The sequence below is a fragment of the Lemur catta genome, chromosome 14, assembly GCF_020740605.2.
Source record: "Lemur catta isolate mLemCat1 chromosome 14, mLemCat1.pri, whole genome shotgun sequence".
NCBI lineage: Eukaryota > Metazoa > Chordata > Mammalia > Primates > Lemuridae > Lemur > Lemur catta.
Window position 1 is genome coordinate 56,453,238 of NC_059141.1, and position 18,263 is coordinate 56,471,500.

Consider the following 18,263-nt stretch of genomic DNA (forward strand, 5'->3'; position numbering starts at 1 on the left):
TCCAATTCCTGGGTTCTAGTAATCTTGCCTCAGCCTCCTGAGGAGCTGGGACTATAGGAACACACCACCACATCCAGCTAATTTTTTCGATTTTTAGTAGAGATGGGGTCTTGTTCTCGCTCAGACTGATCTTGAATTCCTGACCTCAAGAGATCCTCCCACTTTGGCCTCCCAGAGTTCTAGGATTACAGGCATGAGCCACTGTGCCTGGCCTCAGGTGGTAGTGGTTTTTTTTTGAGATGGAGTCTCACTCTGTCTCCTGGCAGAGTGCTGTGGCATCAGCCTAGCTCACAGCAACCTCAAACTCCTGGGCTCAAGCAATCCTCCTGCCTCAGCCTCCTGAGTAGCTGGGGTTACAGGCATGCGCCACCATGCCGGGTTAATTTTTTCTATATATTTTTAGTTGTCCAGCTAATTTCTTTTTATTTTTAGTAGAGACGGGCTTTTGCTCTTGCTCAGGCTGGTCTTGAACTCCTGAGCTCAAACGATCCGCCCGCCTCAGCCTCCCAAGTGCTAGGATTATAGGTTTGAGCCACCGCACCCCGCCCCATTCTTTTAATTATCATATCCTTGGCTGGGGATGGTGGTACGTGCTTGTAGTCCCACCTACCCGGGAGGCTCAGGTGGGAGGATTGCTTGACCCTAGGAATTCGAGGCTTCAGTGAGCTATGATTGCACCACTGTACTCCTGCCTGAGTGACAGAGCAAGACTTTGTCTCTTGGAAACAAACAAACAAACAACAACAACAAAATATATATATATATATTATATGTAGTATACTTCATTTGAAAAAATTATAGACTTGGAATACACATGGATTAATTTGAAAAGTGTGGAAGAGCTGGGCTTGGTCCTAGTAGATAAGAAGTTTAAATTGTTAGACTAGCTATAGTTTTCAGGATATATTCCTTTATCCAGGCTGGAGGGCTTCATTTCCTTAGAAAAGGGAAGTGGTTATTAATGTATGAAGGAGTCAACTTGGGATGGATCATTAGCACCCGGATCCTCCTGTAGGATGTCTCTTTTGTTCCCCACTTTAAAAATATCTTTATAGAATATGAAAATAATACAATCATCATTGAACCAGATTCTGGTCAGTGTGAATAAGATAACAAAAATATAAAGATTATAAAGGAAGAAACAGTTGTCATTATTTGCAGATGATATTCTATTAAAAAAATCCCAAAGAATCTACTGATAAATTGGAAGAATCAATGTGAGAGTATAAGGTCTGTAATCCTAGCACTCTGGGAGGCTGAAGTGGGAGGATAGCTTGAGCTCAGGAGTTTGAGACCAGCCTGAGCAAGAGTGAGACCCCATGTCTACTAAAAATAGAAAAATTAGCCAGGTGTTGTGGTGTGCGCCTGTAGTCACAGCTACTTGAGAGGCTGAGGCAGGAGGATCACTTGAGCCCAGGAGTCTGAGGTTTCAGTGAGCATCATGATGCCACTGCACTCTATCTGGTGCGATAAAGCAAGACTCCATCTCAAAAAAAAAAAAAAAAAAAAAAGAATAAAAGGGTATAGCATATTGCTACATATAAGATGAAGACGTAACTTTCAATTGTGTTTCTATAACTAGCAACAAACAGAAAATGCAATTTAAAAAACTTTTATAGAAGCAAAGAAGTAAAGAAAAAAATTAAAAAGCAGCAAAGTATATGAGGTAGATATGAATAAATCTAACACAAAAGGTGCAAGACATTTGTGTAAAACCCCCACAGACATCCAGTATAATGAGTAATCAAAGTAAACACCCTTCTAACAACTCTTTAGGTCAAAAGAGAAAATTGCCAGTGCCGTAGACCTTTTCTTTCCCTTCCTTCTCGGTGGTATCTATTGCCTTTCTCCCAGGGGTGTCCTAATATTTGTGGCAATCACTTCCTTGTTTTATCTGATAGTTTTACTTTCTATGTAATCCATTGTTTACATTACTGTTTTTGAAACTTCATTATAAATGGAATCATTCTATGTAAATTTTGTGTGTGTTTGTTTTCTTTAGGTCATCAATATGTTTGTAAGATTATCCATATTGTTTAGAGGTCTATTTTGTTTATTTTTGTTTTTAATATATGGTATTTCTTTATGTAAATAAATTACTATTTATCCATTCTGCTGGTAGTCATTTGGATTGTTTCTAGTTTTTTATTTTTATGAACAATATTACTAAGAATATTCTTGTACATGTTTACATGTATATACATTTGTGTATATGTGCAGAACTGGAATTGTTGGCTCATAGGGTATACATGTCTTCAATTTTTTTAGCTAATGCCAACTTTTTCCAATATTTCCATGTGTTTCCCAACGTGGTGGTACTAATGTACACCCTCACCAGCAGGCTTTTTTTGGAAGCTGAGAGAAGTCAGGTCTGAAATTTATTTGACAAATAGTGAAAAATAAGACACTCCTCAAGAATAATAACAAAGTAAGTGGCTTGTCCTATATGTCAGTCAGAGTAGGCCAAGTTATATTGTGGGAACAACCCTAAAATCTCAGTGGTAAGTATACCAAAGATTTATTTCCCATTCATGTTACTTGTCCACTGCAGGTTAATAGGGAAGCTACAACTGTGACTACTGGTTATAGTCACTGAGGATCTCAGCTGCCAAAGCTACAACCATATTGAACAGTTTTAGTTGCTATGCCAGAGGGTAAAAAAGAGCTCTGGTTGGTTTTGTGCTGGCAGTTAAATGCTCCACAGGTCACTTCTGCTCACAACTTGTCGACCAGAGCTAACATCTTATCCCAGAGAACCACAAGGGAGTCAGAAATGTGATCTTGTGATGATTTTTGAGAGGGGGAAGAACCACAAGTATTTGCCAAACAGTACTAATGACCACCATACTTTATCAGATATCAAGAATTATTATAAAACTATAATAATTAAGATAATATAGTACCTACAAAGTATGACAAATAAACCAATGGAACAAAACCAGTTCAGAAATAGTCATATTGGAAAGTTGTTATTTGTCCTGTGATCAACAGAGACAGTGGACTTTTCAATAAATGGTGCTTAGATAATTGGTTATTCACATGGGGAAAAAAAAAGAAAATTAGATTCCTACTTCATACTGTATCAAAAATAAGAATTTCAGATGAATTAAGGACTAAAATATAAAAGACAAAATTTTATAAGTTTTAGAAGAAAATGTGAGAGAATATCATGACCTCAGAGAATAGGGAAGGAATAATTAAATAAAACATGAAAAGTAGAAAGTTAAGAAGTTGATACATTTAGTACAGAAAATTCAAAAACTTCTGTTCATCAAAAGGCTCCATAAAGAGAGGAAAGAGACAAGGCTATAAACTGAGAGAAAATATTTGCAATCTATATAACCAACAAAAGTATCCAGCATAGAACTCCTGTAAAAAATAAGTAAAAGATGAATGAGTCAAGAGAAAAATGGGCAATGCTATAAATAGGCATACCTGAGGATAGAAAACACAAATAACCCCTAAGCATATGAAAGGTACTTACCTTCATTAGTAATCTAAAAAATGTAAATTAGGCGCCATGGCTCACGCCTGTAATCCTCCACTCTGGGAGGCGGAGGAGGGAGGATCGCTTGAGGTCAGGAGTTCGAGACCAGCCTAAGCAAGAGCGAGACCCCGTCTCTACTAAAAATAGAAAGAAATTACATGGACAGCTAAAAATATATATAGAAAAACTAGCCGGGCATGGTGGCGCATGCCGGTAGTCACAGCTACTTGGGAGCCTGAGGCAGGAGGATCGCTTAAGCCCAGGAATTTGAGGTTGCTGTGAGCTAGGCTGACGCCATGGCACTCTAGCCTGGGCAACAGAGTGAGACTCTGTCTCAAAAAAAAAAAAAAATGTAAATTAAACCATACCCTTTAGGTTGGTAGAAATTTAAAAAATCTGATGAAATTAAGTGTTGCCAAAAAGATGGAATAATGAAACCTTTACATGCATTGCTGGTTGGAATATAAATTGATACCACTACTTAAGAAAACAGTTTGTCATTGCTTGGTAAAACTGAACTTGTATATAACCTACCACCTAGCAATTCTGCATGTAGATATACTTTGTGGAAAACTTGATGCATAATGTTCTAGAGGAGGTATTCAAGAATGTTCAAAGTAGTATTTTTGTGATTTATAGAAAAATGGAAACAACTGATTCTAACTATACTAGAATGGATTTTAAAATTATGATTTATTCCTATAGTGAAGTGCTATATAGCAATGGAAATGAATGACCTATAGCTATATACAGCAACTTGGATTAATCTCAAAAAATCACATTGATTGATAAAAGCAAGTCACAGAAGACTATATAAACCATGATTCCATTTATATACAAATCAAAACTAGGTAAAACTAAACAACACACTGTTCATGGATACATGTGTATGATAAAACTGTAGAGAAAAAGGGAATGATTTTCACAAATTGCAAGATAGATAGTGGTTACCTCTGGAAGGTGGAGGGAAGAATATGTAACCAACTGGGGAGCCTCAAACTCATGGTTAATTTTTCCATTTCTTAAATTGGGTGGTAGGCACATGAACATTTATTGTTCTTTGGCTATATATGTATACACATTATGTTTGTTCTTTTTTTGTATGATGATTTTTGTTATAAAACATAGAAAAGTACTATAACCATTCTAGGAAGCACACTGAAGTATAAAGAGGAAAACTGAAGATTGCCTGAATTCCAGTACAGAGATTGTCATTTCTCTTTGGGCTTCCCCTCTGGTTTATGATATTTCTGGTAGTAAGTCTTTTTGCCCACTGTTTTTGTAAAAAGAGTACTTTTTTTCAAATCCCTAAATTGCTGCTCTATCTGTAGTATATTCCTACTTCATTTATTTTAACCTAAAAATACCCTGGAATGCTATTTTGAAGTTACTATCTTATAACCTTAAAGTGGCTCCCACTTGTCTCTTAAATCACTTAAAAATGCATGTTTATAGACATTTTAAAACTTAATTTCACACTTTATTTTCTTCTCCATTCCTTCCCCAGGCATTCTCCATTTTAGCTATGATAGCAGATAATGCACTTGCTTTGCTTACCCGTTAGACATTTCAACACCAGTCACTTTGCCTGGAGTGTTCCATTTCCCTTCTGCTAAACCACATCACCTTTCAGAACTCTGCTTCAGAAGTTACCTTCTTCGTGAAGTTTTAGAACTACTATCTCTATCTACATCTGTGATTGTTTGACTTAATAGTAATTAATAGTAATAGCTAGAGCATGGCTGAATGAGTTTTTGGGAAAGTAGCTCAGCTCTTCTTCCCTCTTAGTGTTCCTCACAATACCTTGTACAGTACCTGGACCATGATATCATATAAACAGTCTACTTTTCTGGGTTGATTGAATCTCTTAGTATTTCTTGGGTTTTAGTTACGGAATTTTTGATATTTGCCTTTTTCTTCCATTTTTTCCTCCATCTTTTATGATCTTTCTCACTTTTTGGTAAGGGAAGGGTAAGATGTGTGTGTGGTGGGGGGTCAGGGTTGATGGGAAACATCTGCTGAAGGGAGAGTGAAGGCCTGGGATTCTGTCAGCAAAACAGTTATCTGGTATCCTGAGGTTAAGTTACATGTTACCTTCTGGTGTTTCCAGTGTGGGTGTAATTCTATGTATTTAAATCTCATTTAAAACTTAGAGGAATGTTTGGTAAGGCTAATAATTCCTTTTTTGCTGGCTCTTCACGACCTGTTTTTATGCTCTAATGCTGTTTGATATATAAAATTCTTATTTCATAGATTTTTTTTTTTTTCAAAACAGGCAGCTCCAAAATTCCTCATTTGATGTACAGTTTGTCCTTGAACAACACCGATTAGAACTTTTGTAGGTCTGGTTATGTATGTATTTTTTTTTTCAATAAATATATTGGAAAACTTTTTAGAGACTTGCAACAGTTTGAAAAAACTTGCAGATGAACTGTGTAGCTAGAAATATTGAAAAAAAATTAAGAAAAAGTTAGTAGATATGTCATGAATCCATAAAATATATGTAGATACTATAGTCTGCTTATGTACTAATCACCTGGTAAGGCTTCTGGTCAACAGTAGACTATTAAAGTTTTCAGGGAGTCAAAAGTTATATGCAGATTTTTGACTGTTTGGGGTTGGTGTCCCTAAACCCTGTGTTGTTGAAGGTGCAACTGTACTTTGTAAGAACTTGCCAGTTCTGTAAAGTCAGATATCTTGATGTTGGAGCATAATTGTTCACTCTAGTAACCATTATTAAAGGCAAAGAAAAACCAAAACCAAAACAAACCACTAACATGTTTCTAGGTGAATCAGAGGCTAGCCAACTTTCCCTTAGCCTGATGTTTATATGAGGGATTTGCCCTTCCATATCCGATTGAAAGATGTGTCTTCCTGCTCTTTCATTAATTATGTACTTTATCTAGCACCAACTCCTAAAATGCTCTTAGGGTTGGCCTTATGTGAATACCTTTTGGTTCATGTCTTTAATATTTTTCTTTTTTCTTCTGCTCTATGAACATGTCAGTATTTTTGTGCCTTGTGATCTTTACCAGATATTATAGTATATGTTGTATGTAGTGCTTATAATTGCTTTGATTTGTATGTAATATTTATGATAATCTATTACATTTAGTCCTGTAAAATGTACTGGGTTTTTTTTGTGTTACTTGATACTAGGCCTCTAAGGTAAATTCAGCCTCAAAATCTTGCTTGCAAGTTACTAATGATGACTTTTATTGAAAAGAATTTGTGTTAGTGTGTCATTCTGCTTACCTTGAACCATGATGTCAGTCAACTCTGACCTAAAAATTGAAGAAGTTTGTGTGTTAATAACCCTGTTCCCTCAAAAACCCCAAATTTAATCCATCTAGTATCACAAAGATCTTTTCTGACTTAAATTGTTGTCATGCCTATAGTCTAGAGCTCTATTTATTATTCATATTGAATCTGCTGATACACCCTCAGCCCCCAGGGTATGACTTTACTTTGGTGTTGGCTTATTTATTTATCTCTGTTCAGGGGAGGAAATCCGTCCTCTGTACTTAGTATGCCACAAAGATTTTGTTCTCCTTCCAGGGATTGTACTAGAGGCTTTGCAGTGCCAGGATGTAGGACAGAGTGTTTTTTGTTACAGGCAAAGCAGAATGTGCATTGATTGATTAAAATCAACAGATCTTCTCAATTAGTGATTTTTCTTTTATGAATGCTAGTATAAGGCATAAAAGCCTGGGAATGGTGCTTGAAGGGCATGGGTAGGTGGGGAGGAAATAGGTTTTTATATATAATGTGTGCTGTAATGTCTGTATATGCAGAGGAGTTAAACTGTTCCTATGGGGCGGGAAGGTATGTGTTCTGCTCATAGTCTACTTGCTAATTGGGGGAAATTTGAGAATTCAGGAAATAAATCCTTTAGTATTTTTTGAGTTATACCATGTATGTATTTCTCTATTGGTTACTGAAGTTAAGCACAGCGCACAGGGAGTAAAGTGATCTAAGAAATCACTCATTCATTTTTCTTTCTTTTTTTTTTTTTTGAGACAGATTCTCACTCTATTGCCTGGGCTAGAGTGCAGTGGTGTCAGCCTAACTCACAGCAACCTCAAACTCCTGGCCTCAAGCAATCCAACTGCCTCAGCCTCACGAGTAGCTGGGACTACAGGCATGCGCCACCATGCCTGGCTAATTTTTTTCTATATATATTTTTAGCTGTCCAGACATTTCTTTCTATTTTTTTAGTAGAGACGGGGTCTTGCTCTTGCTCAGGCTGGTCTCAAACTCCTGACCTTGAGCGATCCTCCCTCCTCGGCCTCCCAGAGTGCTAGGATTACAGGCATGAGCCACCGCGTCCGGCTAGAAATTACTCGTTCTTCTTCTTCTTTTTTTTTTTTTCAGAGACAGGGTCTTGCTCTGTCACTGAGGCTGGATGGAGTGCAGTAGTATAGTCATAGCTCACTGAAGCCTCAAACTCCTGAGCTCAAGTGGTTCTCCTGCCTCAGACTCCGGATTAGCTAGGACTATAGGCATGAGCCATTGTGCCCAGCCTCATTATCCACTATTGATCTAGTCCTTTCTTTTGTAGATTTTAGGAATGGAAGGTTCTTCATTGTTCCAGTATCAGAGAGAATTAAATTCATTATCTTGGACTGGCTGTTTAAACCAGGAAGTTAGATTTCTAGTATGTTCCCTGGAAATTTAAGTTAGCAATAAACAACTCTCACCGAAGGAAGTATGTCCTTATGTCTAATCCAGATATCATCTATTTGAGTTTAACTTTCTTGTTTTGATTACTTATTTGTGGATTTGAGCATGTTTGTGTGGTCCTTTGATTATCCTTCCTTAGTTTTAAATTCATATTAGCCTGTGTCTAGTTTAAATATTCACAACTAATTTAACCATTGACATAACTTGAATAGTGGAAAACTGAATCCTTCATCCTTCTTAAAATTTGGAGTTCAGAATTATACATGATATTCAAATAGAGAGGGGTATGGGTGCAAGGAAAAATATAGAAGATCATGATTCTTTCCATTCCAGAATTTATGGCAGAACCTAAAACTTAGATAATCTTAAAACCTTTGTGTATGTCCAGAAGGGTCCTTGCTATTAGTTTTCCCTGTGGGGTAAGTGATTATGTATTGATTCTCAAAATTTGATTTGAATACTGTTGGCAACCTATAAGGGTCCTGCATCTTTGATCTTCGCAAAAATTACTAAATTATTATATTTTGTAAAATCTCAACATTAGTTTATGATATACCATGAAAAGCGGTGCCATTCTCATGTGAATTTGGCCTGTTTTTGTCTCTATGTCTCTCTGTCCATCCTCTTGAAGCCGTGGTGTTTCTGTTCATCTGTATTTCTGTCTTGATGTGTATGTGGGTGTTTGTCTCTTTTGCACAAGTAGCAAGAATGAGTGTGTTATGTAGCTTATTATGGTCTTAAACCTCACCACTGCAGGTCCAAAATATTGAGTTATGAACTGAATGCAAATAAAGTCCTAAAGTCATGATGAGAATATGGTATTGATAATTGAATTTAATTTTGAGGGACTGCTAAAGGACATGTGGGTGGTTTTCTAATCAGGAAGTCCAGAAGGTAGTTGTTTTTAGACATGGAGAGTCCCAAGGAAGAAACTAGCCAGCTATTCTCTTCCTCCCCCAAAGTTAGATTAAGAGTTTGTATTGGCCCAATGTGGTGGCTCATGCCTGTAATCCCAGTGGTTTGGGAGGCCAAGGTGGGAGAATCTCTTGAGGCCAGGAGTTTGACCAGCCTGTGCAACACAGTGAGACCTTGTCTGTACAAAAAATTTTAACAATTAGCTGGGCATAGTGGCACACACCTGTAGTCCCAGCTATTTGGGAGGCTGAGGCAGGAGGATCACTTGAGCCCAGGAGTTGGAGGCTTCAGTGAGCTATGATCGTGTCACTGCATCCCAGCCTGGGTGACAGAGCAAGACCCTGAATCTTTTAAAAAAAAAAAAAAAAGGCTGGATGTGGTGGCTCACACCTGTAATCCTAACACTCTGGGAGGCCAAGGCAGGTGGATCCCTTGAGGTCAGGAATTCTAGACCAGCCTGAGCAAGAGCGAGACCCTGTCTCTCCTAAAAATAGGAAAAAATTAGCCAGGCTTGTTGGTGCATGCCTGTAGTCCCAGCTACTCTGGAGGCTGAGGCAGGAAGATCACTTGAGGCCAGGAGTTTGAGGTTGCTGTGAGCTATGCTGACGCCAAGGCCCTCTAGCCTGGGTGACAGAGCAAGACTCTGTCTCAAAAAAAAAAAAAAAAGAAAAAGTTTGTTTTAAAATGACTGGATATTTGATGATATTAAGGAATTATTATTGCCTTTTTTGGGTATGGTAGTGATATTATGGTTATATTTTCAACAAAAAGTTCTTATATTTTAGAGATAAAATATTTACAGATAAAAATGTCTGGCATTTGCTTCAAAATGATCTGAGAGTGGATTAAGGGAGTGGGTGGTATAAATGAAATGAGATTGGCCACAGGTTGATAATTGTTGAAGTTGGATGATATATATGGGAGTTAATTGTACTATTGTGTCAACTCTTGTATATTTGAAATTTTCTACAATAAAATGTTAAAATCCTATGTTATTGTTTTGGGATGCCAAAAGGGCAAACATTTACCTACTTTTTCCTTTCTGGAAAGAGAACTTTCTACATTCTTTTGAACACACAAAACCAGTGGAAGTTCTCTTTTCTAGTAGTCAGGGATCCTCAAGGACTAGCTCCCTTATCTTCCTTCCTTTCAGAAGGTTGTATTTACAAACAGGCTGGATGGGCCACATTTAGGTTCTATGATTTCCAGGAGGTACAGAGAAAGGAGTGATTATGAGAGCCAAAATTGTAAGTGATTTGGGAAGTCTAGATCAAGAAGAGAAACCGTAAGAATTGAGTTAGTGGCAGGGCATAATGTGTGTCACATCTTTGCAGAAGATATTGCTGGACACCTCACAAGGGTGAGTTGGGCTGCTAACTAGGGCACTTTACAAAGATCTTGGGTTCAAAAAGCAGCAAAATTAGTGACAGCCTTTCTCTTTAAGCCTCACCTTCTCTACTCATGACTTCTTTTAGATGTAAGGCTAGGAAATCTTGAGAGAGAAATAAACAGCTGTGCCCTGCCAAAAGACAAGAGTCTGCGTTTTAGAGAAAAAAATACTTAAGCAACAGCTGCATTTTAGATAGATGCCAAAGCACAAAGACTTTCTGTCTTTATGGCACTTCTATCTTATTTACACGGTTTTTACTAATCCAAATAATTATGTGCTCATGTGGATAGAATTGTTTGCTACTTGATCCAAGAGAGGTGGGTGGGAAGCACCTGCTTTTAGTCATTAAAGTCTTGTTGCTTTTGTACTGCATCCAAGAAAATAGTTAACAGACAAAAAGTAATTTGCCTTTTCCTGAAAGTGAAAAAGAAGACCTCTTTGGTTTCACCCTGTGAGGAAGAGCAGAGAGAAACCTTAGAGGTGGGTTTTTTTTCTGCTTATTGAAATGGAACCATCAGGGACCCAACAGGGAAAAGTGATTCCTTGGTTTCAGTTCTTCCTGCCCTTTTTCCGTGCCTACCATAGAACTCAGCAATTGGAAGAATACCAGTTTTTGTTCCTTATTGGTGCTGCCACCTGTTCTTACTGCTGAACTAAATGTTCTTGGCTTTCTTTGGTGTGAACAGGATCTCCCTCTGGGAAAGGTGGGAGGAGGGTAAAAAAGGGAACAAGAAGAGGCCCGTTCCAGCCCCTGTGCTCATGTGAGAGGGACACACAGGGGTCAGTGTGCTGCTCTAACAGAGGGGCTTTGTGCTACAGCCTCATCCGGAGCTGTAGCTCCACAGATGCGTGCTGGGCTGGCTCAGGCTGCTTTATCCCTAATACGCTTGCTTCTTCCTAACAATAGCAGAGCAAGACTGGCAACAATAATTAAAATAAGAAAATAAGAAAGATTCAGTCAGAGGCTGTCCTCAATGCATTCAGATACTCAGTGTATATGGAGAAGGCTGCCTGTAATTAAGTGATGAGAAAAGATTATAGCATGGAAATGTTGATGCCACTGAACACAAGAGCCAGATCTGTTGTTACAGACCCACTGTGGGTACAGGCAGAGCTCTGACTCTAGACCTTTCCCTTTCTCTGCTGAAACCCTTGTTATCTAGGTCATGGGAAATCTGCCTCTCTTGAATGGGAGCAACAGAATAGAGAATAGAAAAGAGTTTAGTTCTTCCTACCCAGATCTCAGAGACTGAGGAGTTAGCTCAAGGGAGAAGAACCTGACTCAGAGCCCTTCTTCAGCATAGGTAGTGACAGAAAGGCTCTTTAGTAACCTAAAACAACTCCCAAATAGAATAATAATATGATAATACCTAACACTTAGCGTTTATTATACTTCCAGGCATTAGTCTTAACCCTAGATGGTAAATACTATTATTAACCCTCTTTTAAAAGAGAAAATGAGGCCCAGAGAAGTTAGGCCTAGAGACCTTGCCCAAGGTCATATAGCTAGTAAAGTACCAGGGTTGGGATTTTGAACCCAGTTTGGCTCTAGAGTCCCTGCTTTTTACAGTTACATTATGCCATCTCTGAGTGGCATGCTGTCTTCTCAGTCAGGGTCCTCTGAACCACAGAACACAGAAAGTGATTTGAGTGACTATTTTCTTAATTCTCCCTAGGATGGTATGTGTAAGTAGTACTGTCCATAGGAGAGAAGTTAAATTCATTAGTTAACAGTTGAGGCCTTAAAGTATTAGGACTTAATTCTTAAGGAAACCCAATTGAGAAAGACTAAAAGGGTCGAAGTTTGCAAATGTCAGATTTGTACAGAACTATCCTGGAAATAATTTCCTATTGGTTTGTTTTGGAAATAGTTTTGGACTCTGAACAAAGAATCAAACCTCACCCATCCTTTGCTCTGAGGATTGAGCCTATGTCAGCAGTAATGTCTGACCAGTAACAATTGAGAAACAGTAGTAGGTTGGGATATAATAGTGGTCACTAAGTTTTGCTAAGCTGGAGTGACTTTCAGCAAGTCATCAGAGTGTCAGGTCACTATGCAATTTGTAGAAGTGGTCACTGCTTTTCCCACCTTCCTTTTCCTTTGTTTCTCCTTATTCCTCTGAAGTTTCAAAATCCCTTAGGTCACTGGACAGATATCCAACTTTTAAACTGTGGACCTAGACTTTCCTTTTGGTCAAGTTAAAGGGGTCACTAATAGACATGCTTCCCCTTCCAGCAACAAATTATGGAAGGCCCTGCACTGCCTTTACCTGACCTTGTAATAGACTTGTGTATAGATTCCTAGGTTGATCCAAAATAACTTGGAGTAAGTATAATAGATTTCCCCAAAGCTTATTAAATAATGCTAAATATGTATTGCTGGCACTGCCTCCTCCACATCATATGGAATCATTTGTAGGGAAATAATAGGTTACACAGTAATCTGTTCTTGAGCTACTGCAGGAGTGGATACTCACTGTGTATGAGGATGGAAGATGTTAGCGAGAGAGTAGAATGGTAAAAACAGTTTTGTCTTGAAATTAGCAGAACTAAATTTATTAATAATACCATTTTGCTCTAACCGGTTATATCGTACCTTAAGAAAGTTTTTCAGCTTTTCTAGATGATTCTTCACTTGTTTACAAGAGAGATAGGGAACTCAATAATGTCTCCCCTTAATAGATCTACTGACCTGACATGATGAATTGATCCATCCATTCATTTATTCAAAAATAGTTATTCGTTGTCCTTTATATGCCAGTACTGCCCGAGGTGCTGGGAGTATAGCAGGGAATAAAAAGATTAAAATTTATGTCCTCATACTTATATTCTAGAGAGTGGAGTCAGACGGTAAGTAAAATACATGGTATGACAGGCAGTAATAAATGCCATAGAGAAAAATAAAACAGGCCAGTTGTGGTGACTCATGCCTGTAATCCTAGCACTTTGGGAGGCTGAGGCAGGAGGATCACTTGAGGCCAGGAGTTCAAGACCAGCCTGAGTGAGACCTGTCTCTATTAAAAAAAAAAAAAAAGAAAAAAGAAAAATTAGCCAGATATGGTGGCAAGGTCCTGTAGTTCCAGCTACTTAGGAGGATTGTTTGAGCTGAGGAGTTTGAGATTGCAGCAAGCTATGATGATGCCACTGCATTCTAGCTCTGGATGACAGAGTGAGACCTTATCTCAAAAAAAAAAAAAAGTAAAACAAGTAATGAGAGTTTGGGAAGGGAGAATGGAGGTTGCAATTTTAAATAGGGTGATCGGGAAATAATATACTGAGAAGGTAATATTTGGATAAAAACTACAAGAAATGAGTGACTGAGCCACACATATCCAGAGGAAGAGTGATGCAGGCAGAGAATTCAAGTACAAAGGCCATGGGTCCAGACCATGTGTGGTGGGTTTGGGGCATGGAGAGGGGCCAGTGTGGCTGGTGTGAGAAGAGTCAGAAATAAAATAGCAGGCCAGATGTTTTAAGGATTTACTACTTTGGCTTTTACTATGTATGCAATGGGAATCGTTTAGAGGGTTTTGAGCAGAGGAATGATTTATGTTTTCAAATAATCATCCAACTGCTGTGTTGAGACTACTGTGTGTTTCCTCAGGGAGACAAGAGGATCAGTCAGCAGACTATTACAGTCATTCAGTGAAGAGATGAGATGATAGCAGATGAGGTGGTGAGGAGTGTGAAGTCTAGATGAATTTTGAGGGTGGAAATAAGAGGATTTGCTAATAGATTGGGTGTGAGTTTAGAGAGCAAGAGAAAGGTCAAAGATGACTTCTACTTGGGAGGCTTAGGCAGGAGGATCGCCTGAGACCAGGAGTTTGAGGTTGCAGTGAGCTATGATGATGCCACTGCACTCTAGCCTGGGTAACGGAGTGAGACCGTGTCTCCAAAAAGAAAAGAAAGACTTTCAAGGTTTTTTTTTTTTTCTTTTTTTTGGAGACAGAGTTTTTCTTTGTTGCCCAGGCTAGAATGCATGCCATGGCGTCATCCTAGCTCACAGCAACCTCAAATTCCTGAGCTCAAGCAATCCTCCTGCCTCAGCCTCCTGAGTAGCTGGGACTACAGGTGCGAGCCACCACACCTGGCTAATTTTTTGTTTCTATTTTTAGTTGACTGGCTAATTTTTTCTATTTTTAGTAGAGATGGGGTCTCTCTCTTGCTCAGGCTGGTCTTGAACTCCTGACCTCAAGCGATCCTCCCACCTTGGGCTCCCAGAATGCTAGGATTACAGGTGTGAGCCACCATGCCCGGCCGACTTCTAAGGTTTTTGGCCTAAACAACTGCAAGGGTGGTTTTGTCATTTACGGAAGTGGGGCACAATGCAGATGTATCTGATTTTAGGGGGAAAGAGAAGAAATTTAGTTTGGGGCATATGAAATTTGAGATACGCATATTGATACTGAAATGTAGATATCCAGTATGTAATTGGATATACAAATCTGGAATTCAGGAGGGAGATTTGGGCTGTTAATGTATATTTGGGAATTATCAATTATGTATGGTATCTAAAACCATGATACTAGATGAGACCATTAAGAGTATGAATGACTATAGGGAAATCAAGAGATCTAAGGCCTGAATCTTGGAATTGAAAAGGAATCAGCGAAGGAGACTGACAAGGAGTGGCCAGTGAGACAGGAAGAAAACCAGGAGCATGTGATGCTCTGGAAGCTAAGGGAAGAAAGTATTTTAAAGATCAGCTGAGTCAAATGCTGCTAATTCGTTAAGTAGGATAAGAACTAAGAATTGACCACTTAAGGTTGGTGGGGCTTCCTATTCTTAGATCACATAGGTAGATTTGTAAAGTGGGCTCTCATTTCTGGTCTTATTAGTAATGTGTCTGAAAAATAACACTGAGTTTTTTTAATATGAAGAAATTACTAATAATTTGGAGTAAGAAACATTCTTCTGGCCTGTTAGTATGTAATACATTGTTGAGTAAATCATGTATTATGGGATTCATGATGTCAAGGAGCACATTCTATTCTTGGGGGAGGGTCCAAACCACCTAAGAGGGACTCAGCAAGCTAGGTGCCACTTGTTGCCACCTTTGATTTTATTCTCTGGACATTGTATTAAGCAGGGTTCAGGTGTAGGCAAAGATGGAAAGGATAGATATATTTAATTACACCAAAAGAAAAAACTGTGCATTACAATACACTATAACCAAGATTAGTAGACTAGGAGAAGATATTCGCAACAAGTAATACTTACAAAGAACCCAGAACGACTAAGTGTAGTTAGAAAGATTAAAATTTACCAATCTGACGGTATTAATTTTTGAAAAGAATATGAGGAAGTTTATATCATATACTGGTGGAAGTATAAGTTGGCATTGTCTGTTTATAACAGCAAAAAAAAAAAAAAAAGGAGACTGATAAAATGTCTGTCAATAAAGAAATGGATAAATAGATGCACCAGGTCTGTGTATATCATCATGGCTAGATCTCAGAAACAATGCTGAATTAAAAAGAAAAATAACCCACAAATAAAATTCAGTGTGATACTTTTTATATAAACAAAAAATATACGTACATATACACAAAAGTATACTATGTATTATTTAGGGATCATATGTGTAAGAGTATTAAAAACAGGAGGTTCTGCAACAAACTCATGATACTGAGTGGCTGGTAGAGAGTCGGGCAGTCTTGGCTGGGTGCAATGGCTTATGCCTGTAATCACAGCACGTTGGGTGGCCAAGGCAGGAGGATCACTTGAGGCCAGGAGTTTGAGAGCAGCCTTGACAACATAGCGAGATTCCGTCTCTACAAAAAATTTTTAAAAATTAACCAGGTATGGTGGTGCCAGGAGGCTGATATGGGAGGATCACTTGAGCCCAGGAGTTTGAGGGTACAGCAAGCTATGATTGTGCCATTGCCCTCCAGCCTAGGTGACAGAGCAAGACCCTGTTTATTAAAAAACAAAACAAAACATGTTTGTTCTGTGCCTTAACAGAATGATTAGATCAAAATGTGGGGCATAAATAGGGCCTATTATATTAATACAAAGAGGATGGTGGGATGATAGAGTGTGAGCGTGGGCAGTCTTGAACAGGGCAGTCTTGAATAGGAGTGTGTAGACTGGAAGTAAACCTGATGGGATGTTTATTTCTGGGTGTTAGACACAGGTTTTGGTTGTATCCTTTGTACTTTTTGGTAATTTTATATTAGCTGAAAAATTTAAAAGAGAGGGAAGCCAAGTTTTATAGGATGAGCCCCCAGGGAATGATTTGCCAATCCATATGTAACTTATCCTTTTTCACCTAAACATATACTTCTGTCTGTATGAGAGGAAATGAGGTAACGTATTACATTAATTCATGACAATGGGCTCTCCTAATGTGTCCTTGACAGCATCACACTCGGCTGTAGGAGTAAGGATCGTTATCAGCACAGATTCTTACTTTTGATTTTTTTTTCTGTTATTGTCTGCAACCATATCAATCCATGGGCAGCACATTTGGTTCCATAGCTATCAGCATGGAAATGCTAGCATGACAGACTAGAATGTGTAGAAGCTTAATAACCGCATTGCACTTTTTCTCTTGTCTAACCTTTTCCCTACAGGGTATCTTTAACCAGTTTCAGTGTAGTAGTGAAAAAGTGCTTCCATCTGACACTCTCCGCAGTGCTCTGGCAAAGACTTTCCAGGATGAACAGCGTTTCCAGCTGGGAATTATGGATGATGCTGCGGAGTGCTTTGTAAGTGCTGGCCTCTGGCCCTCTTTGATATGGGGTGGGACTGTTGATGGTCTCCATCAGGGACTGGCTACTTTAAGGTGGAATTTAGTGTGCCCTTACCTCTGCAGTTAGAACTAGGAGGGATTTCTATAGTTTTTCAGAGCTCTAAAGTGTCTCTTATTGCAGTATGAATTGCCTAGGGGGTTTATTATTTTTTCCTTTAGGCTTAGGGTTGTTTTGTGCTTGACATTGCATAAAACAGCAGCTCTTACCTTCAGAGTAGCTAGGGCTCATTAAAATACAAATTGCTGGGCTGTACCTCCAGAGTTTCTGATTCAGTAGGTCTGGTGTGGAGCCCCAGAATGTTCATCTCTAACAAATTTCTGATGCTAATACTGATGCTGATGTTCTGGGGACCACACTTTGATAACTTCTCCATTTCTAAAGATAATTAAACAGGGATTAACTGAGTCCCTAGCACAAGGGTGGTATGCTATGTATTAATAGATAGCCACCTTTCCCCCAGTGCCCCTGATTCTTCTGAACTCTGTGTTCTATCCATCAACCTTCAAAAGATTCTCTCTTTATCTTTTCTATCCATTTAGAAAATCTGAGAGTGATATACATCCCATCACAGGGCCAAAATTAGAGGTACTTCTGAGAAACTGGATCACTGATATATTGCTGGTGGGAATGTAAAATGGTGTAGCTACTCTGGAAAATAGTTTGTCAGTTTCTTTAAAAACTGGACATGCAAACTACCTTATGATCTAGCAGTTGCATTCCTGGAAATGTATCCCAGAGAAATGAAAACTTATATTTATATAAAAACCTGTGCATAAATGTTCATAGGAGCTTTATTCATAATAGTAAAAACTGGAAACAGCCCAAGTATCCCTCACGGCTAGATGGTTAAACAAACCGTGATACTTCTATACCATGGCATACTATGCAGCAATAAAAAGGAACTATTGATTTACACAACTTGTATAGATCTCAAGGGAATTATGCTAAGTGAAAAGTGCAATATCAAAAGATTATATACTATATGATCCCATTTATGCAACATTCTTGAAATAACAATGATAGAGATGGGAGA

At 38.5% G+C, this 18,263-nt stretch overlaps 1 protein-coding gene across 13 annotated transcripts in view; it reads left to right on the forward strand.

Annotated features, from left to right (window-relative positions):
- USP54 (ubiquitin specific peptidase 54) overlaps positions 1-18,263 on the forward strand; it is a 114,578-nt gene that overhangs the window by 61,143 nt on the left and 35,172 nt on the right. For all 13 annotated transcript variants that reach the window (XM_045568984.1, XM_045568983.1, XM_045568986.1 and 10 more), the window contains one exon: positions 17,051-17,185. In XM_045568984.1, the coding sequence (XP_045424940.1) occupies positions 17,051-17,185 (135 nt within the window). The remainder of the gene's footprint in view (positions 1-17,050; positions 17,186-18,263) is intronic.